Consider the following 22,483-nt stretch of genomic DNA (forward strand, 5'->3'; position numbering starts at 1 on the left):
ACCACGAAGAAACAGACTGACAGCTTCAGGCAATCACACAGGCAAACCTTTAATAATCTCTCACACTCCACTTTCATGTATCTCATTTAAAAGAGTTCTTTAAACAGAAGCAATGTAGCTGCTGTCAGTGATATAATTGCTGTGTTGGTGGTGCCTTTGGGTCCTTAAAAACACCAGTGGATGATGATTGATCCCTGCTGCTGTGCTTTTGGCACCAATGAATAGTAAGTGATACGCAAGGAACAATCAAGTAAGGTACAGATCCAGTTGGGATAGGGATATGCGTCAGATATGCCAGCCCCCTTCAGCCCAGTGCATTTCAATTAAAAAGTGAAAATCAGCTTTAGGTTCCTGATCATTGCACAATTGCCTCCAATCCTCGACTACAGGCTCCGAGCACTGCTCAGTGAGCACTGCTCTGCAAGCACCGCTAGTAATCCACCTACAGCAGTATACTTGCAGGAAAGCTTGTAGCAAAATTAACACAGGAGCATTTGTTTAGTTACTTAGCACAGCCTCTTTTGTGTGCCAGGCACTGTTTCCAGAAGGGGCCTGGCCACAAGAGGCTGGGTAAATCTATGAATATACTAGTCTTCTTAAGATCTGCACATCATCCACATGCAAAACATAACACATTGTGTACACAAATTGAAAGATAATCTTAGGAGGCTGGGGGAAAAAAAAAACACTTTAAGAAGTGATATTACTTAAAGGGAACCACTAGGAGTTTACAAGACCTTCCACTCTTTTAATTAAAATTTTTATGAGTCTTGGAACACATTCCTGTGCCCTGTTATACATCAGAGCATTTAAAATATTCAGATCCTTATAACATTACCATGAAGAAACAGGAAAACCAAGGAAGATCTTTTTTTTTTTTTTTAATAAGAAAGAACAATTCATACAGTGACTGTTACAATCTAAAATTAGAGAGATTTACTTCACCAGAATTTTTTAATACCTCTTGATATATCCTAACATAAACTATCTGCCTTCAAAATCCATTGGAGGCTAGAAAACAGTCCACAAACCTTCTGTAAGAAACAAATTAGCTCATCCATCACACATAACCATTTATTTGGTAATGACTTAACGGATTTAGCTCAGCTATGGTAAGACAGAGCACGATGCTGTAATTACTGTGGGAATTACTGTAACTCTCTATCAGTCTTTTAGATGTTTACAGCATGGAACAAGAAACCCAGTATAGCCTGAACCAGAGCCCAAAGACAAAAAGTTTTGGATCTAGGCCCATGATCTGAGTTATTAAGGCGGTCTCTGTACAGACCTTTACCAGCACATACAACTGTTACTATTTCAGTCCTGTCTTTCCCACAGGAGTAGGTGAGGATATGGAGCATAGGAAAAACTAAAAACCCAGCAGGAATCTTGGAAAGAAAACCTACCTAATCTCAAAGAATGAAAGGGTATACTTAGAGACATTGTTGCTACAACGTAATTAACTTTTAAGTGAACATCCCAATACAGCAAGCTTACATCCAAGTTTTTAAAGCAAAATAGGGTTGTCTTGTAACTACTGCAGTTAAGATTGAAATATAAAGCTAGGGTGACTGAAGCACATATGCCAGAGGTCAATTAAACTTGTTTTGTAGTACTGAGAGCAACAGCAATACTCAGAGCACATTCCTACAATTTGGCCATGTCTGTGGATATTTACTTGACAGGATTATTTTTCACCTACAAAACATCTCGCTTTCAGATGCTTAACTGGTGATGTCAGCAATTACTGCCATATGTAAATTACCATCTGTTTTTTCTAACTCAGAATAGTGTAATTTTAAAGTAGATTCAAATAACCATCCAAATGGTTCAACCCCTCCTCAGTTACCAGCTCACAAAAGCTCTCAAACATTCCCAGCCTTTGAAACAGAAGTGTTGCGGGAGAAATTTTATGAGAAAATATAGTCAAAGTGACATATCAATTTCTCTGGAGAATCAGTGGAAGCCTTATTAATCTTGGCTTGCAGATTGGAATATTCAGGTACCAAGATGAGAAATGGTTTTTGTCAGCACAGGAGTGGGAGAAATTATGTTTGCTTTCTTATGTTCTGGCCCCATGAAAGTCAGAGATGGAAAAGCTGGTTTTATTGGGTCATATAATGCGTTCTGTGCCTATACCTGGTAAGGCTGTATTGGTGACTGCAGCCTAGTGATGCACAGGTTAACTAGTTCATGTCCAGGCTATACAGAGATTCTTTGAGGCACTGCTGAGATGCAAAAGCATTACAGAGTTAGAAAGAAAGACAAGCATATCTAAGACACAAAAAGAAAGAAAACTGAGACGAGATGTACTCCCTGGCCACCTCAGAAACAGATCAGTCAGTTAGGAAAGAATTCTAGACAAAACTCCACATACCCTGAAGATGTATTTTCAATACTCTCTTTTTCTTCCACTATCCAGTACAGCACAGAATTTTATGCATGCATATATGCACGGAAATACGGAGTTTTAAAAGAAAAATGACAATTTCAAGCTAACAATGAGGATCACACAGTTTTAGGACAGTAGAAAAGACAATAATTAAGAAAGAAAGAAGTGGTTCAGGTTTAATCAGAATTCTCCTTAGTCTCTCCTTAAACCAAAACAATCTACTTATTTTTGGCAACAATTAAACCGATTCACTTTTAAAGACAGTGGACAAAAACCCAATCTTTTTGACGCAACTCATCAGCATATCCTCTTTAGGCCAAAAAGGAAACTTTGTCTACTTGATGTAGTTTGGACTGCAGTTTGGATTCATGCCTGAACTGAATCTTCTGAAGTTTGCCACTCATCTCATCACCAATTTTTCAGTTAAAAACGTGTTGGACTACCTATCCGTGTCCTGAAGTTTCTTAAAATGGGCTGCATTTCTGCAATGGGACTGTGCTACATGAACTTGTTCAGAACTGATGGCTCTTTAAAAATGTTGACAAGTTCACTTTGCTCCTCTGGTTATGGACAAATTACATACTGCAGAGAAGACAGCCACATCAAAGTAGAAACGAATGTGAGCTCATGAAAACAGGGTTCTCAGCATTTCTGTGTACTTATTCCTAGTTGTGCAGCTTGGGACACAGTGTAAAACAACACTGTTTCAAGTATCAACCCCTAAGCTGCTAATCAAAACCAGCAGATTTTAAGGCATATGAAAATTCAGACTCAATTTACTCAGACTCCCTTATGCATTTTACCAGGTGGAACTTGATGTTTTCACTCTATGCCCAAATTCCAAAGGGAAGTATTTCATATCTGTGATTAAATAAAATACCAAATTTATAAGAAAAAAAATATGAAAATAACCTGTAGGGACTTTGTTTTGTATCTTCTATTCACCAAAGTAACTGTTTTATGAAGAAAGCATCCAGTGTTCACATGTCCTTAAACTCACACTATTCATGTAGTCAAATACAAATTTTGCTTCTATCAACAACTATGTACATCAGCTGAGTGAACTGAACAAATGCTATTCAAGAACTGAAAATCATTTGATTTAAATTTTACCTATTGATTCGCTAGTCACTAAAACCTGTTGAAAGCTCTCTGGTCATACACTATGTTCTTAAGATCAGATTATGATTATTTGCTGCATTAAAATAAAATTAACATTGACTTTAAGTGTCAGGCTATCATCCTCTTCCATCATTTTTATAATCCTCATGTTTTGTCAGTTAGGCTGAATTTTCTAAATGCTACTAGCAATGAATACAGTGACAATGAATACAGTCAGTGCACAATCTGACTTCGGACAAGGGTAATTCAGCTTCACTGACACCCATTGAAATAACGGTAATAATTCAAGGCTAATAGGTACAAGCTTAAGTAAACCACTACAGTAGGAGGAGTGCTCAGCTGAAATATCTGAAATCTCAAGAAAGTGGAAATTCTCTTCTGAAAATACAAATAGCTGAAAAGTATGTTTTGAAAAGAATACTGAAAAGGCTGTCTGCATGGAAATGAGTGAGGAATGATGACTTAAAGCTAGCGTGATGTGCCTGCATATTTATATGCAAGCTAAAAAAAATCCAGAATATACCGTATAGGCTATCCCTCAGCAAAACTCCCCAGATGCTATAAGATTTATAAAGCTCAGTGCATTTAGTTAAACAATGATCTTCATGCTAAAGATAAATCAAAACCACCAAACAACAAGCGGAAACCTTCATTAAGGTATTATCTTGCGATTAGGAGTTTGGGCCTTATGCATTCTGCAACATATCATGCTTACAATGCTTTCTCTTTACTTTATAATTCCTATCATGTAGGTTTCAAATCTGATGCCCACTAATTATTAGCTCTTTCTTGGTAAGAATAGATGTAGCAAAAGATAGTCTGTTGATGAGTATTAACTATTCCTGAACATCCCAGAGAGACGGAAATTGAACTCTGATCCTTTAGGAAAGCTGACCACAGAAGGAGGTGCCAGCTAAAGCTTCCAGCTAAGGATGAAGAAAGTCATGCTCATTTCCTAAGAAGCACAGAATAATTTTGCTCTTGGCCAGTGCAAACATGGGTAAGTTGTAAAGCTATACAACCTTATTTCCCTCCTAAATGGAAAAGTGATGCAATGCAATTCCACTGACTTCACACTAGCCCATTCCTTAACTCAAAAGAAAAGAGAATTATACATATATTAGACACACTACTATTTGTTCCTTAAGAATCATTCCAGTTAACATTTCATTGTCATTTTTGTAATTTTCTGTTTCCAGAACAAAGTTCTGCAGCATTATAATACGGGGAGAACAAGAGAAAAGCAAAGCAAGAAAAGCAACTTCTCATCAACCTCATAATCCATCACAAATTAACAATTTTATGAGAACTACAAACAGAAAATAGAACACTTCAAAGAAGCATAAGACTGCAATATATATTCCTTTTAAAAATGGCTTCTTGCTTACTTTCCTTGTCTTCAAATCATTGTCTCTCCAAGATGGGAGAAATCCTAATTGAATAATTTCCTAGAGAAATAATATTTATGTAGCCAAGATTCTGAAGCTGAAGGAGAGAAATGCACAAGATTATCGGGTGGTCTCTTACAAAACAGGACAAAGAATTACTGTATTAAAAGCAGACAGCATGTTTTCATTGCATGATTGTCAAAATTATCCACATTAACATAACACAATAAAATTTATCACCACTTTTAGTAAATTCTAAGATGGAGTTCTATGCCATTTTTCATATTGTGTCTACCGTATTAGCTGAAATTCTAACAAGAGCAGTACAGTTCAAGCTACTTGGCATATGGAATGGTGCTAAAACATTCCACATTACACTTTTACTGTAGAAATTCATTTCCAGGTAAGAAACAGCATTGCTTTTATTTTACTTGCTAACGAGGATAATTGGCAGGCAACACTGCTGCTCCTCTAGACTTTTTCTTTATATGGATCTCTGAAGACCACATGTACAAGTAGTGATGACAAATACTTTCCATATGAGCAACCACAAAATTTAAGGTCCCTCAGCCTGGACGAGATGACCAGGACCAACTCGTCACTTTCAATGCTCAGTATCAACAAGAAGTTAACAACTCAGTGACAACTAGAAGGCAATACCCAACCTCCAGTCACTCTGATCATCAACCCATATAAAGTTCCTCAGATTTTGTTGAAAACATTTCCCTGTTTTCTTTTAATTAGATCAAAGACAGTGCAAGATTTCTTTAAAAGATTTTTTCTTGAATCACAACCATTGCAACTCCACATTTTAAAAAACCCTGAAGGTAAAATGCAGTTTATGTCTAAGCATATGAGCTAGACAGGGTGTCAAGCACACAGTGCTGGACAAGATGGTTTTTCCAGTTCAACTCCACTTTCTTTTAACAGGAAAAGTAATTGCTCTGATCTTTATTAGGCTTCTGTAAATGTAAGACAGTACTAAAAAAATATAAAACTCTAAAGCAGAATCACTGTTTTCAGATTAATTTGGCACTTTGCTTCACTGTTATGTTGTTGGTATACTTAAAGAAGATACATTATGGAAGCAGAGCTATCAAATTATTCCTTCACAATTCATAAACACACATAATTCTTTGGTTGAAAGAGGGAGAACAAATATAAAATGTACCAGAAGTATTTTCTGCCACTGACATCACAAGATAGAGTATTTCTTATCCAACAGTTGTACATTTGATAAATTACTTCCTAAATGACAAACAGCTCTCTGAAATTTTCTGTTTTGGTATGAAAGAAGAACTTGAGAAAAAGAAAGTCTGCTCTGATCAGAACAGAAATCTGGAAAACTGTTCTTTCAAATCAAGTAACAACCTTTTAGAGTGTAGGAAGCACTGCTCAATTTCATTAGTTAAGATTTCTCTTACTAAGAATAGGTAACATAACATCTGTCTTTAATGGTATGGCATTCTTTAAAACAAAAACAGAGTTCTTCATGCCCTGCTAAAACAACAATACACATACTGAGCATTACGTACATTTGTACAGAAGAGTGTTATTAAATAATGGAATCTGCATTTTTTACACTGACATCCCCATGATACATCCTAAGCAATTTTTGTGTTTTGTTTTTTTTTTTGGGGGGGGGGGGGAGAAGAGGAGGATGCGAATTTAACACTACCATCTACTGCTACAAAGAGTATCCTATTTCTCTGTTAGTAAAGAAAAATTCACATAGTTCAGTCATCTCACACAAAGCATGTATCAAGTGGAAAGAAGCTAATTTCCAAGATAGTCTCCCTCAGTACCTACAGGCTTTAAAACAGACAAACAAACAAACCCACCATCACAAGTGACCAAAAGCTATGCCTTTTTACACATTGAACAAATAATGCAATTCTAAAAAGTCTACAAACATAAAAATAATTCACATCTCATCTCAAAAGACAGGAATAAAAGTGACAAGACAACAATTTTTTACATACTTTGCTTACCTCTCCCCCAGGTCTTGCTAACACTGCTGTTTGAAAGTAGAGCAACATTAGTATCAGGTAGCTGACAAACATTATTACCCAAAGTTAGAGCTACCCTGGAGGAGAAAACCCTCTGCCAAGTACTAACAGCTAGCAGATGCACTTGTGTCTCGGTAACACAGCCTTTAGTTCTTCTAGGTTCGACTCCTTTCCCTCTCCCCCTTTCTCTTGCACTCACTGTACGACCAGGAGCTGTGCTCTCAGCCACTGCTCTGAAGACAACTGGTAAGTTGATCTCTTCATGTAATGACTTCTCCCTGCTGGGGGAGGGGGCTCAGCCAGCAATGAGCTGGGGGGCTGCAGTTAGCATAAAGCAAAGAAGGGGAGGGACAGAAATGGTCACTGCCAAGTTATGCATCTGCTCTGATTCATGGAATAAGCTAAAAGGTAACCTTTAATGCATGAGGAGGTTTGGCAATGCGTTATTGACTTAGGCAGGCATGATTGGAGAAACAGGCTAAAGCAGCTTGCAAAAGATGCCTGTTGATGGTTAGACAGCATGTGCTACTTAAAGGTACAGCACCTTCTTTTATTGAAGAAGTTGGTAATAAATAAACCATCAGTTAAAACCTAATTAGAAAGTGGCCTCTGGTTCTACAGTCAGCCCTATACCACCCCAGTCCCACAACCCAACTGTCCCAGCCCTGCCACAGGCTCGCTCAGAATCCTTGGCCCTTGAACCTGGCCCATGGGAAACCTAAGTGTCCACGTGCTCTGAGGAATGGCAGCTTCCTGAAATGAGCCCCCATCCTACAGAATAATTGCTGAGGCAATCTTTCTTTTTCACGTCACAGCTGAATAAAAGAAATTTTGATTTAGATCAGTCCCTAATTGAATGATAAACTGCTTTGACTACGTAAACAGAATTGCAAGCCTTTGAAAACAGAATATTTGATATTACAAGATGAGTGAGTCCTATTTTTAAGTAAAGAATAAAACAGTATTTAAAGCATGATACAAAGCATTCTCAAATCTCTGAAGCAGACCAGTGAGTGTTTGTCTCGGAAATGAGTAAAATTGCAAACAGAACTATAAAAGTTGGAGGGATTCCCTTCAGCTAAGTATGTCTGATCATAATCTTGATGCAACAGACATTTTGTTCTGTTAAACTAAGCAATATAAAAATACATAAGAGTAAAGAAATCTTGAACCCTAACAGTTGAAGTAAAGACAGCCAACAACAGGAGACAACAACTGTTTTAACAGCATAAGTGGAACCCTCCAGTCTTGTAGTCCCCTTCCTATTTTACTTTTTAATTCCTTCCAACTTCGCTGTTGCCAATTTTTTTTATCCTGGGAATGTGAGACATTATGGTTTTCTTAAAGTTCCAGCTCCTCGAGTCAAGACGTCACATTAGATTCTCACCTTTCATGTAAATACCATATTTCTTTTCCTTATGGCTGCAGGGAAAATCTCAAAAATATGACCTATGAATAACCTGGTCTCATATGTCAGAGGGTAAGCCACATAAACTCAGAATACAGATACTTTAAATGACTCAAGATTTTAGGAGGTGACAAGTGAAAATTTTGGTGAAATTGAGAACCACAACGTTTCTAAATATTAGGCTTATTTTGTAAATGCAAGCTCTGTATTGACCAGACATCACCTACTGCTGCCTTTCCTCTCAGTTCTTTCCTTCTATAGACTACTACTCCTGTCTATTAACATTATTAACATTACTTTTTCTCCTGCCTAAGTGGACTCACAATGTTGTACCTCTCTACAACATCTACAGAAAGATCCATACTTTTCAGCCTTTGATATCAGCAGACCATCTCTCACAAGCCAGTCTCTTTTCCCTGCCATTCCACAGCTTGGCAGCACTGTGGCTCTTGCCGCATTACTGCCAGTACCTGGTTACACTGTGTTCAGTGAGGACACACAAGAAAAGAAGCAATGCTGTAGGCCAAACAGGGCCCCAATGGCAGAAAAGTGCGTATATAATCCCTTTAAGATGACTGCTTTCAAGGGAATAGTACAAATTTAAGAGGATCTAGAAAGGCAGAATGAAAATGATCGAGCATGGAACTTGCAAATGGCTCTGATGAATGATTTGGAGAACCACAGGAAGTTAGACACAGAGTTGTAAGAATGGCAACTAGCAAGTTTGAAAACTCTATAAACTAAATGGTACTTTCTCACGAAAAGCATCCAGAACTCACTACTGCTCTGCTGATCTCATAAATGCAATGTTTCTGATCAAAAATGAAGTAAATTCAAAATGAAGGATTCATTTTTTTCCCAATTCCAAAGAAAGGATTGAAGGTTTGCAGACTATACCACTGTGCTGACAGCTAAAGGCAGAGCTGCCACTACAGATGGTATGTACACTGGTTCAGTACAGATGACTCTCTGGACTGAAAATGTCAAGCTAAATAAACTTAAGGAAATTTTCCATCAACACCACTAGTAGGAAATCTCCCACTCCTTACATATTTTGGGGAAACTATATATATGTACCAGAAAAGGAAAAACAATCATGAACAAATGATCAACTAACCCAGAACTGAAAACTTTCATCATGAAAGTTCCAACTATAGTACTTTAGGTTCACTGCTTGAAAAAATGAAACAAACAAACAGAAATAACAAAACCCACACCTATCACGGCTTTTGCATATTTATTTCCATAAAAGAAAGTTTTGCCTTCTTCCTCAGTTCATCACAAACTGAACTGAGTGAGCATATGGTATTGGCACGAAACTGCTATTCCCTCCCTGCCTCTTTTTCTTTTTAATGGCAACCAGAAATCCCAATTTCACAAATAAAAGGTAGCTGTGATTTTAGTCTTGTTGATTCCAGAAAGCAGCACATCCTCTGCAAACAATAAAAACTTTGAGAAAGTCTAAATAAATATTACTGGAATTATTTTCTGAGGCACAGAAAAATGTACAACATTCCCTTTTAACAATTCATATACCTAATTCTTTCCACATTATTTTAATTCCCTGGAATCCAGAGGCTGCTGCCCTGTTCTCCATATAAAGACAAAAGATCTGTCCATACCTGCTACTACACTTCCAAGATTTAACCAACTGAACTGGAATAGTGTGCGTTCACAACCACAACCTTTCTTTGCAGTAAAAAGTAATTTGAGACTTAACACTGTGCTGGACTTGTACTGCTGCAACCAAGATAAGAAAGAATTTCCTATAAATCTCAAGCATCACTACACTAAAAACTGCAAAACTAGCAGTGGTACAGAAGCCAGATTATGACTGAAGAGCCATTTCAGACACAAAATTCTGTAGTAGTAGATAGAGAAAGGCAAATACTTAGTAATAATAGAAGGGAAGAAGTAAAATATCTAGCTACTTTTGACACAAAAGTATCCTTCCTTTTACTTAAAAATATAACAGCAAAATTACCACTACAATTATTTTACCCATATTATTTAAATCAAAAATCCCATACCTTTTTCCCATTTTTACAGGTATTAGAATATATTTATATATATGTTTATTTCCCCTTCTGAACATAACAATCACCATTCTGCTACTCGTTTTTTGTATGAAGTAACTACAAGTTCTGGCTTTTTATGTTTCTTGTCTTTCTGTTTCTTTGTATCAGGAAGCAGATCTGATCAGATCACATTACAAAGTACGCCATTAAAAAGTTACCTCTTGCGTTCTCTAGAAATACCACAACATAGTTAAGTTTCAAATAGTCGTTTGTATATAATTAGGACAACTGGGTTAAGTTTCATCACCAGAGGTTTGTCAGTTACTCCATCAGTGCCAGAATGTTACTCTTCACTATCACCATCATCTCTTCTGACCACCATGTTACTGGTAGTTCATTGTGCTTTTAAGTTACATTCAAACCCTAAAAAAGAAACCTGAGCATTTCCTTCCTTTTCCCTACTCCTAAGTTTTTAAAGCTGAGACTTCTGGTCATGAAGCCAGGCCTTACTGAAAAGGTCCACCTTCAAAGAGCTGAGCATTAACCTCAGCTCGATTTATCACCTTCCACCTTACAATACTAAATCTAATATCCCTTTCTCTTTTCTGGCACCAGAGTGTTAGAGGGAGAAAAAGGGCCTTGGTTCTCACCTGCCCAGGGTTAGGCTAGAACACGTATTTTTCATGGCCATCTTCCAATTTTCTGTATTTTGATGATAAAATTCTAGCTTATGTTCCAGGTTCTCAAAGCACCTTTCTGCCTCCTCAGACAGTAGCTGCACAGTGTGAGTAGAATAAGAAGACATTTATGAGGCATTCCTTCCTCTGCTCAGCACTGCTTTCTAATAAATGGACACAATGCTTTGTTTTTTCTAATTCAAATGAATACCATTTATTTTGTAACAAAAGTTTTTCATACAATAAGGAAAAGGGTGAGGCAACTAGATCATTTAAGTTCCCTTAACTTTTTACTTACCAAAAAAACCACAACAGAAGCCCTGGTGAAAAAGCACCAAAGAACTGTATGACTTAGTAGGCCATGACCTATGCTTTAAATGCTAGTATGAAATCTGAATTTTAAAAGGGAATCTTTTGTCACATCCAAAACGAAAATACATTTGAAATATATTAAAATACATTAAAAATAACAGACATTTTCCAAATTGTTTCTGTTGGGAAGTGACAGTTGTGTCAGACAGCTCATCAGAATACAATGGGAAAGATCTGTCTCAAAAAAGAAACTAACAAGTCAGGACTGCATATAATCATAACTTTCAGTTTTGCTTGGAAATGTTCTTAAAGAAGATTCAGAGGAGGAAAGATTTATGGAACATGTTTCCATGCATACACTTTACCTGTTCTGTTATTTTCTACAGCAGTAGAAACCTCAAAGGAATGATGATATTCTCTTAGTCTGGAGAAAATAGCTCTGGAAAAAAAAATCTGGAAAGCACTAAGACCTCCGAAAGAGTGAATCAACTGTAGCACTTCCTAGTTTGGTGATCAGGTAGAAAAGGTGTAAAGACCTATTGTGAAATGTATATTTGCAAGAAATTAACACCACTTCCTGCCAAGTAAAGATGAAAAGAAAGCTCTGAAAAAGGTACACCAAATTTCTGATGCTTACTACTTAACTAAACATATCAATAGATCAACCTACAAAAACTCTGTTAGGGAGCGTTAACAGCTGGCCCCTAATGGTGGGGGAGCCAGGTGTCAATCATAACAAGGCCAGCCAAGCAGGGGCCTCATTGAACAGTGCAGGAGAGCAAGGAGAGTAAAAAAAAAACAACAAACAAACAAAAAAAAAAAAAACCACAAACAAACAAACAAACAAAAAAACATCTGAACATAATGAAAGACATATAATAGTGTATAAGGCAGTAGGTTAACAGTCTTGAATTACAGGTAGCCTTAGGAAAGGAGATAGCAATCCATAAATTACATGTACTATTTATGGGACAAGACTATATAAGAACTGCCCTTATTAAGAAAGGAAATAAACACCCATCCAAGAGTTGCGCAGCTGGAGCACCACAGCTAAGGTGAACTCTATACCATAGTCAGTTCCATTCCTTGATGTCACAGAGGTACTGAGCCAGAACTTCTTTCATAGCCAAAAGAAGGGGGAAAAAAAACCTGAACACTTGCATTCACTATCAGACTGCATTTTCAGCAGTTTATAGGAATACAAGGTTTCTTCTCTCTGCTTCAGACAGAAGAAATGAAAATAGCTGTAGTGCTGCCAAAGGAAATGAATATACTTGGCTAAAGACTTCAGATTTAATTGCAGTACTGACCAAAACCCACTGGATTAAGCACTCATCCTGAAACAAAATACATGAAGTAAAAGTAGGAATGGATCTAAAGTAATTTTGTTACATAATACAAAGGGAGCAGGGAGAACAAACGTCACAGTAATACGACTTGTGCTTTGGGCAGCAACCACATCCCATCTTTTCCCATCTAGTTAAAACCTAAGCCAAAGATACAATTACCTCTTCCCAAAACAACTTCTTGTTCTGTTCAATTCCATCTTCAATTCACTATCTCTTACAATAAGACTGACTAATGTAAATATACTGTAACATACATCCCAATCCTAATTATATTACATTGTAAATAACAAGTACAGGCTAAAGGCTCATTTGTCATCACTCAGGATCCATTCCAGGTCACGAAAGCAGCACACGTACACTGCTCATGTAAATTAGGCACAACTTCAAATTTCTCTGTATATCTACACCAAATGATTAAGTATATATATCCTTTAAATAGAAAAGAAAATGTGTGCCTATAGATTTTCAATGAAAACAAAAATGTGGGAAAATATGATTGCTTACATAGCAGATTTCTAGATAGTTTATCTCATAAATGTGCTTGTTTTTAAAGCAGTCACATGAAGCACGTTGCCTACTACAACCAACCAAACTACCAGTGTATATGGAGTCTTCTAGCTCTTCCGGACTCTGGAGAGTGGTCCAACATGCTCAGAATTTTCAGAGCACACAGATAAAAACAAATACCTGGACTCTACTCGGTTTTTGAAATATATGTCATTCATAAAGGGAAAATGGCTAATTCTCTCACATGTTTGATGCTTGCAACAGGAAAAAATGGAAATACAAATGATATAAATTTAATTACATTACATGCTGAACTTCATCTGGTTTATACGAGTCCAGAAAAAATACAGCTCAAACTAGATAATAAGGTTCCCATAATAATTATGCATTCTTGTCCCTCTTAAATATTTCACTGATCGAAAGATCAGCAACTCACAAAAATTGTGCAATTAGCTGATAAGCTGCTGTGTAATCAGAGCACATCCAGTATAACATAACTTGAAATCTGTCTTTCTGAAAATAGGCAACTGAAAAAAGTTCAGCGCTGTCAAATTTTCTCATGGGAGAAACAGCCTGGCTAAATTCAGGAACACTTTTCTACTACAGAAGCAAGAGAGTCAAGTCCAAAATGACTGCAGGGAATAATCTGATACTCTGAAAATGTTTCTGTAAAGTTAGATAGCATGCTATTTTTCTTAACCAATAATGCACAGTTATTAGCTAAACAGCTAAACCTCCAGAATACTGCATAAAATCTCTACATGATAGCACAAAAATTTGGAAATACTGTCTGCTGACAGCAAGATGTAAAGAAATATAATATGAACACTAAGGAAAAAAGGAAGAACTTCTTAACAGTTGATACAGAACAAAGGAAGTGAAGATACATTCTGTGTGTATATTTTGAAAGACGCAAGTGGTGCTGATTATTTTATCCCCAAACTCAGACTGTCTACATTAGTTAAAGCTAGCAATAACACCAGTTCTAATCTTAAATGCCCGTAGAGAGACATAAAACTTGACTGTTTGAGAAATCAGGTTGTAAAAGCACATCTGTGCAGCCAACACCATCACACAGTTAGAAAACAATCAGAATTCCAACAAGATGCAAGTGAACAAAAACACAAAAAATTCCCAGAGTACCGATGCATTAAGGCTATTCGGAATATTTCCTGCCCAGTTCCAAATCTTTTCAATACAATACCTTCCAACTTACACAGATCATACCTTAAATCAATTTCAGCCAATGTTTCAGGGAAGACTATTTTACAACAGACTTTCTCACTAAATACACTATTTAATTTTTGTTTGTAGCTCCACATGCTAGCTCAAGTTCAAGAAAATGATTTATGCACCAGCTTTATAGCTCTGCTCTTCCACTGACATTGTATTTTGTTTAGACGTGATTTCTGTTCCTCAACCATTTTCCAAATCATTTATAACTGCTGTTTTAGATGTGTAGCCAATGGATTAGCCCAAACATCCTAAGTCACTTAGTTTTATCTACTAAATGATTTTAAGTCCACATCTAGAAAATATAATGAAACATAAGACTATTATGAGGTTCCCCTAGGTTCCTCAGCAGTCTATCTTACTACCCCAACATGAATAAACACAGCTTTTAAATTTTCTTGAGAGTCATACAGTGTATTCCCTTCTATTACAGAGAAAAACACACTATATACATATAATTCCACATCTAGCCTTCACGCCATTCATTGCCACAGAAGTTTGGCAAGAAGCAAAGCTACGTGAAAAGAAAACATAGGGCCTTACTCAGTCATATTAATTCTCCTTCTTATTCCTCTTGCAATATCATGCTGACCATTAAACTTATCTAATTAAAAGGACACCTTCAGCAAACAGTGCTTCCAAAATGAAGATACGTGGAGAAATGAACATGAATGTCAGTACTGGGTTGCTGGGCTGAGGTCAATGGGATGAGGTTCAACAAGATCAAGTACCAGGTCCTGCACTTTGGCCAAAACAACCTCAGGTAATGTTACAGGCTGGAGGCAGAGTGGCTGTAAGACTGGGTAGAAGAAATGGACCTGGGTGTGCTGCTCAATCCTCGGCTGAACATGTGCCAACAGCTGTGCTCAGGTGGCCAACAAGGCCAACAGCATCCTTGCTTGTATCAGAAATAGAGCTGCCAGCAGGAGCAGGAAAGTGATCATTCCTCTGTACTCAGTACTGATGAGGCTGCACCTCATGTACTGTGTTCAGTTTTGGGCCCCTCACTACAGGAAAGATATTGAGGCCCTGGAGTGTTTCCAAGAAGGGCAAGAAAGCTGTGAGAGGTCTGAAGGACAAGTGTTACGGGGAGTGGCTGAGGGAAATGGGATGGCTCAGTCTTAAGAAGAGGAGGCTCAGGGAGACCTTATTGCTCAGTCCAACTACTTGAAAGGTAGCTGTGGTGAGGTGGGGGGCCAGCTTCTTCTCATATAACTAGCAACAGGACTAGAGGGAATAGCTTCAAGTTGTGCAAGGGGAGAGTTAAACATCAGGTTAAACATCAGAGATTCTGAATGCTTTCTGTGCTTCAATCTTTAATGCTAAGCCTAGCCCTCAGGAATTCCAGGCCCTGGAGGGAAGAGAGAGAGTCTGGGGAATGGAAGACTTGCAGTTGGTGGAGGAGGATTTGGTCAGAGAGCATCTAGCCATAATCAGTGCACACAAATCTGTGGGCCCTGATGGGATGCACCCACAAGTGGAAAAACACAAAAAGCCTTTAATTCTCCCAATCTGGCATTTCTAAAAAGAATAAAAGGACCTGCTTTAGAGGAAAAGATGAGACCTGAACATATGGTTGCCATAACCAGTGCACTATAAGTTAATAGGGAAAGACTGAAAAAAAGGATAGAGTAGCTCATGCAATTTCTTTTCATGACTACATTTAAGATATACCCATAGACATCACGTAAACAAACCCAAATATCACAAGTGTAACAGGCCTTAAGATAAAGACACGGCCTTTCGCTAACTTTCTAGCTCACAGAAAGTACAATATCCTCCTTTCGAAAAAGGAGCTGGAGGCCAGCGGCAATAAGAGAACAAATTAGTTTCATTGGCCTGGAAAGTTTATGATTAGCATGGGAGGTCTGAAGCCTGCTGATCACTACAAAAATAACATTTCACTTTGATGCATGTCTATCAACTCTCACTGTATTAAAATGTTTTCCTTTCCAAATGTGGGTTTCAGCTGCTGTGTCTGGCCACCATCTGATCTGAAAGTGAAGATCTTTAAACTATGCAATATTGTTTTTCTAATCAGTGTTGTATATAAGAAAAATTAGCAAACACTGAATATACAGTGTGCTTTCAGTTATTTTAGAAGACTTCAAACTAGTACAAAATGCTTATTCTTGGAAACAGTTATTGGAATATTAAGCACAGGTTTGCCACTAGAAGCAAGATACTTTATGTCAAATTGAGTGGAAAATTCTGATTTTTCTTTTAATGAAACAACAGACCAATAGCTGAATTTTGACTACATAAAGCATGTAAGTGTCTCACTGACTAAGACTGCACAGTACAAGTATACAAACTACAGTACATTCATCATATATATTCAGTCAAGCATCCTGGAAGGAATTAATGCCATAAATGATTTCAGGTTCTTGTCTTATGTCATTACTGCTCATGCAAGCACTGTAGATATGCAAAAATGTTTTGGTTTTTTTTGTTTGTTTGTTTCCCCCTCCCTCCCCCCCCCCCCCCAGTATTGTTACAGAACTCTTAAACAGTGGGGAAAATTATCGTTGGTCTGAACTGGTCATGAGTTCAGCTAGTAGAAATTCTGAATTTTAATTATCTGTGATCTAATCACCCATCACTGCTACAACAAAAAGCATGCTGTCACCTTTCCAAAGGTAGGCAGATTGAGGTACTTTACAGATTATTCCCAATCTTCCCTTTAATGGACACTGCAGATGTCTACACAGTAATGATATGTTCTTTTAAAACCAATATCAGCACATAAAACTATGATCTTACAGTTATCCACTGGTCACTCCCTGACTCTATGCCCTGTGACAGAAAAGTGAATAAAGACAACTTCAGATTCTGGAGAAAAGAAGGTAGTGTAGCTGCATTATTAAGTTAGCTGATACAAACATTCCAGCTGAATACAACTGTGTATAGAAAAGAACTATTACAAAAGCCAAAAGAAAGGATGATTTTATTTTTTGCAGTTTTTATTCCCTGCACAGCTTTCTTCTATCTGTGTGGTCTTCTGCATAAATGAAAAACACTCCTTTAGGACTCCCATAATCAGAACGATGATGAGTAAGGAATAAGGAGAGGTTAGAGAATGACTACTGAAGTGGATACTAATATTCTGTTAGTAACAAAAAACAAGATTTGGGAAAGGAAGAGGATGATGGGGACGCTGTGTGTCAAGTGGTTGGAGAAGTCAGACTCGTGATTAAACTGAGCCAAGAAACAGGAAGACAAGTTTGTTGATTAAGTGAGAAAAGTACAGGAACTAAATGGTTTAGGGGCAGAGTATATCAAGGCTTAAATATGAACTCATGAACAAAGTGAGATTTACCACCTATTAGCTTCTAAATGTAAAAAAAAGAGTAAAATACAAGCAAATAGCTTGTATAGAACAGCTCTCATAAGAACGGCAAAAACACCAGGAGCACAAACATTGACTGGGCTAAATAACCACAATTTTATCTGGGATAACTCTTCATGTTCACCACCAAAGTTCTAAAATAAACTACATATAATTCAGAATTTCTATTTTAGCAAAAAAACATTATTTCAAATTTAAGAAGTATAGAACTTTTACTTCACAATTAAAAACTATACCTAAAAACTATAAAAACTACATATACTATAATTAGAAATGGAAAATGAAAGAATATATGTAAGAATCAACCTTTGTAAAAATACAAGAATTCATACTTGCAAATCTCAGCTGAACCCTTTAAATTTGTTATTACACACGCAGAAGTATCAGATTGTGAAACTGTAAGAAAAGCTCACAAATCTTGGCCAACTAGAAACAAGCTAAGCCAGGTTCTCTCTTCTCAGCATTGATTTTAAATCAAACTTACAAATAAACAAGAACAAATATGTTATTTCCCTTTAAATGACAGAAGCACTATGGCAGAAACAATTTTTTTAAACTTTATAATCATTAATGGCTTTGATCTGTAGTTTATTGAGTAATCAAAAACGATACAGATTTTAACCCTTTCTGGATTAAACATTTGGGTGGCAATAAAAACTTTCCCCTTGCACTGAGATGGCAGTTACAACACCTAAATGAAAAGGCATTGATGAATATACATCCATTCCAAACAAGTATCTTTCTTCTTCTGCAATCAGCTGCATACCAGTGACAATCAGAATCAGTATTTGCGCTTCTGAATCGCATTGCTATTGACAAAGCTCCCTGCTCAACCTTCCAGAGGGTGTTCTACAAAAAGCCTTGCCAGCAATAACTCAGTTAAGGAAGGCTAGAATACTGGAGCTCACTCCAAGAGATTTCAATCTCTTCAGTTCACTGGAGGACTTGCTCATGAAATGCTGCAGAATATTTCCAAAAGTAACATTTCATCCAGAATTCCTCACTGCAGATTTAATAATTTATCTTCAACATCTAGCAAACCAAAAGAAAAGCTGATGAAATTCATTTGGTCAGGAAGCTACTTTGTCCCCAGAAACTTTCAAAAACTGCCTGTATTTCAACAGAACTACAGATCCTCATGCAACACATCCTTCGAGTTTTCCTTCCCCTGCTTTGAGAAATTCTCTCCCATATAGCAGTAAGAACATGGAACTATCCCTAAGAGCATTCTTTCTGAAATGACTATCACTCATGTTCACCATTCATTAGACTTCTGCTAAGTTTCTGATAGAGCTACCACCTGTTTTCATTCAAGAATAAGCTTGGCTTTTTACATTAGAAAATATTTTTTAAATAACTTCTAGCAAGTAATTGAGTAAAATATTTCAAAAACAGAACAAATCAATGAAGAGTAAGTACTCAGAACAGATTTTTTTAACAAGGCATTAATAACTTTAGGACCTTCTACTCAGTTTGCTATCAATCCTCAGTAGCACTGTTGATTAATACATGCATTGCAGCACAACACAGAGATAAAGCTAGTCTTCCACAAATCTGGTCTGAATACAGAATGGAGATTAGCTCTGGCAAGGTAAGTCAGCCATCACTAAGTTCGGGTCTACATTGCTAAAGAGCTCATACAACCTTTCCAGAAGGAATATCTCCTAAAATCTCAGGTCTTTTACACCATGATATGCCAAGAGTTTTTATGGTTGATATTCAGCTGTACTGCCAATGCCATACAGAACTGTGTTTTTCCATGAAGACTGTAACGGTTTTTAAAGGAAAGTGATGTCTGATTACATATTAACATTTCATATACAATCATATTTTCTGTGTCCTTCAAAAGGGCAACTTTCAAAGAAAATAAATAACAAGGTTCTCAGTTAAAAACAAAACAAAAAATGAAATAAAAAGCTAACAGCAAGTGCTACAGCAGGTCAAAAGTCTGAAAAATATCAGCCTTTTTGTTTTCCAGGATAGCCATCCTATGAGTAGGCATCAGAGCTTTCCTTAACAACGTTCTTAAATCTGAGGAGAACACAAAACAATTTCTTCCCTCTCTTAGGTAATTTTAGGCTCCAGAGGTTTTAAAGCTAGTCCTGTAAACAGTGATGTAGGTCACTGAGAGCCAAGAGCTGGAACAGTTCAACAAGAGCTCAGTGCAGCTGTACCTGCTCTGGGATACATAATCCTTCTGTGCCAGGAGTCAAGTTTCTCCACACAAGGTTCACTGGCAACAGTGCCAAGGAATTAACCAGAGACTCAAGTCACTGGTTTTTTATATAATTCCAGAAAAGATGATCTGAACACAGTAAGCTACTAAGCTTCTAAAATCTTATCATCAAAATTAATTACTCTTGCTTGGAAGGCTGACATGTCAAATTGTTTCCAGAACCACAATATTGTCTAGGCTCAGCTGCTGAAACAGTTATGTTCATCCTATGAAAATTTCCACAAAAAATTTGCATGAATTAGTGCACCCACTCCACACAAACAGCGTGGAGCAACATACAAAGATACCTGCTTATAATTCCCTTACAGCTTTGAGATTATATTGTTCTGCCTTCTTTTTTTTCCCCCATACCAAACTGAGTTATTTCTAGAGAAACACCTGTATGATATTCAGTAGGCAGACACAGCTCACTCCATCCTCTTTCACTGGTCAGACTGCACTTGATAGGCAAAGGGCTAAAGGTGTAAAACTGGTTAATGGGACTACACATCTTCCTGAGAAAAAAAAATAGAAGGCATAATCACTATGGGCATCACATGGCTACAAAGCTGTTGGATGGCAAGGAGCACAAGATGAACAGCCTTCTATCTTTCTGCCATGGCAAAAGATGAATTTAGAGCAAGCTGGGAATACACAGTTCTAGTGCACAAGGTTTTTGGCTGAAAACTTTTGGCTGGATCTCACGTGCCCATCCCATCCCTAGAGGTACCACATTGTGGTAACTATCATCTTTCAAAAGACTAAAGAAAAATAAAAAATAACAGGCAATAAGGAGGGGAAGCTCCTCAGTGAAATCTCTCTGCCAAGGCATCAGATGTCCTTCTGGATCATCATATGGAAACAAACTGAAAATATTAAGTTAAACAATATCTAAAAAATAAAATGAAATAACAATTCAAAACTTGAGGTCAAAAGCTCCTAATTAAAACTCTGTACACTCCTCTGACACTGCCAAGAAAAGTAATGTGTATCAGGCATAAGTTCCTGATCGTGAGGGGGCAGAAGAGCACCTTCATCAGCAAGAACAAGGCAGTAAAACCAGCAGTCCTGTTGAGCAGCACAGCAGCATTCTCTCTAAGACAGATCACATGTTACAGTTAAACATAAAGGAACATCGTATCTTCACTCCGTATACACAATGAAGCAAAAGCAATTGCTGGGTTTGAATTCCTCACCAATTGCTTGCATGTTCACTCTCAAATCATATGAGACAGTTCTGCAATGAATAACTACGACTACTACTGAGACTCATGCCACTCAAACTGTTAAGAGTCCTCTGAGCCAAGCTCTGGCTTCTGCTAAAACCTATTAAGTTCAACTTTAAGTGATAAGGTCTCCTTCTCTAAGATCCTCTAAGTTTCCATAACAGAAGGAGGTGAGTGAACACCACCACTTATTTAGGATTGCTAATTTGCAGTGGATTCCAATGCTAGGCAGGTAAATTTCAGACAGGCAAGACAAGTTACAAACTAAACCTCAGACTGGTGACATAATTTAGGACTTCTGCTGACTTAAACTTTTTAGCATTACTATTTAGTTATCTGACAATATCACCGTACCATAGAACAGAATCACAGAATAGCATAGGTTGTAAGGGACCTTAAAGATTATCTATTTCCAACCCTCTGCCATGGACAGGGTTGCCACCCATTAGGCCAGGACCCACCCAATCTGGACTTGAACACCTCCAAGGATGGAGAAGCGTTCATACCCAGAAGTTATAGACTACTGGAAAATCAGAAAATACAATTGAAAGGTGGATGACAAAAAACAGACAGTTTGGGCTACTCTGCCACATAAAAAACTTGGAAGTAATGTGTTTAGATGCTATGGGTAACTGCCCAGAGTAATTTCATTTACAAGCTGCTAAAAACTTCAGATGTGATTATCCTGTTAATGAATAATAAAATAAAAACAAAACAAAAAACAAAAGAAACAGTGCTCCCTCAAGCAAATTCCCCATATTGTTTAGCATTCAAGCTTTGTCCTATTAAAAACTAGGTGACTGTTTTCTGATGTTTATTTCCTTCTGTATGTTTGTGGGGTCCTTCAAGTAGGTGCATATTCTTAATAACCCAGCAATACTGCAAGATACCGTGTCATTACTTACTGTGTTAATATCTCAATTAATTATTCAGAACCCATCATCTAGATGCCGAATCTAAAAGAAAAGGGCTTCCCAGGAAAGTAGACCATCTATACATGAACTTCTAATACAGTTTTGAATAGAAGCTCTGACTGAATAATTTAAGTCAGCACCTCTTTGTGAAATACCATGATATTCAGGTCATTTATACTACTTTAGGTGCAAAGGTTACTGCATTCTGAATCCAAGTACAATTCAGGTCTTATGGTAAGAAACAGATATTTCTGTTACTTTAGTGGGCACTGGAACCATCTCCAAAATCACTTTTCTAAAGCTTTCTAAGACTAGCTATGTTCAACTGTGACAAAGTAAAACCCATAATAAAGCTTGATCATTA

General features: G+C 37.2%; 1 protein-coding gene across 2 annotated transcripts in view; it reads right to left on the reverse strand.

Moving 5' to 3' along the window:
• THSD4 (thrombospondin type 1 domain containing 4) overlaps positions 1-22,483 on the reverse strand; it is a 243,174-nt gene that overhangs the window by 93,410 nt on the left and 127,281 nt on the right. Inside the window, exon 1 of one of the 2 annotated variants that reach the window (XM_072345425.1) lies at positions 6,894-6,999. The exons of the other annotated variant lie outside the window; for it this stretch is intronic. Within the exon in view, the coding sequence (XP_072201526.1) occupies positions 6,894-6,965 (72 nt within the window). The 5' untranslated portion in view covers positions 6,966-6,999. Of the gene's footprint in view, positions 1-6,893; positions 7,000-22,483 lie in introns of those variants that run through there. 2 annotated transcript variants of the gene reach the window in all.

The sequence above is a fragment of the Excalfactoria chinensis genome, chromosome 10, assembly GCF_039878825.1.
Source record: "Excalfactoria chinensis isolate bCotChi1 chromosome 10, bCotChi1.hap2, whole genome shotgun sequence".
Classification (NCBI taxonomy): Eukaryota; Metazoa; Chordata; class Aves; order Galliformes; family Phasianidae; genus Excalfactoria; species Excalfactoria chinensis.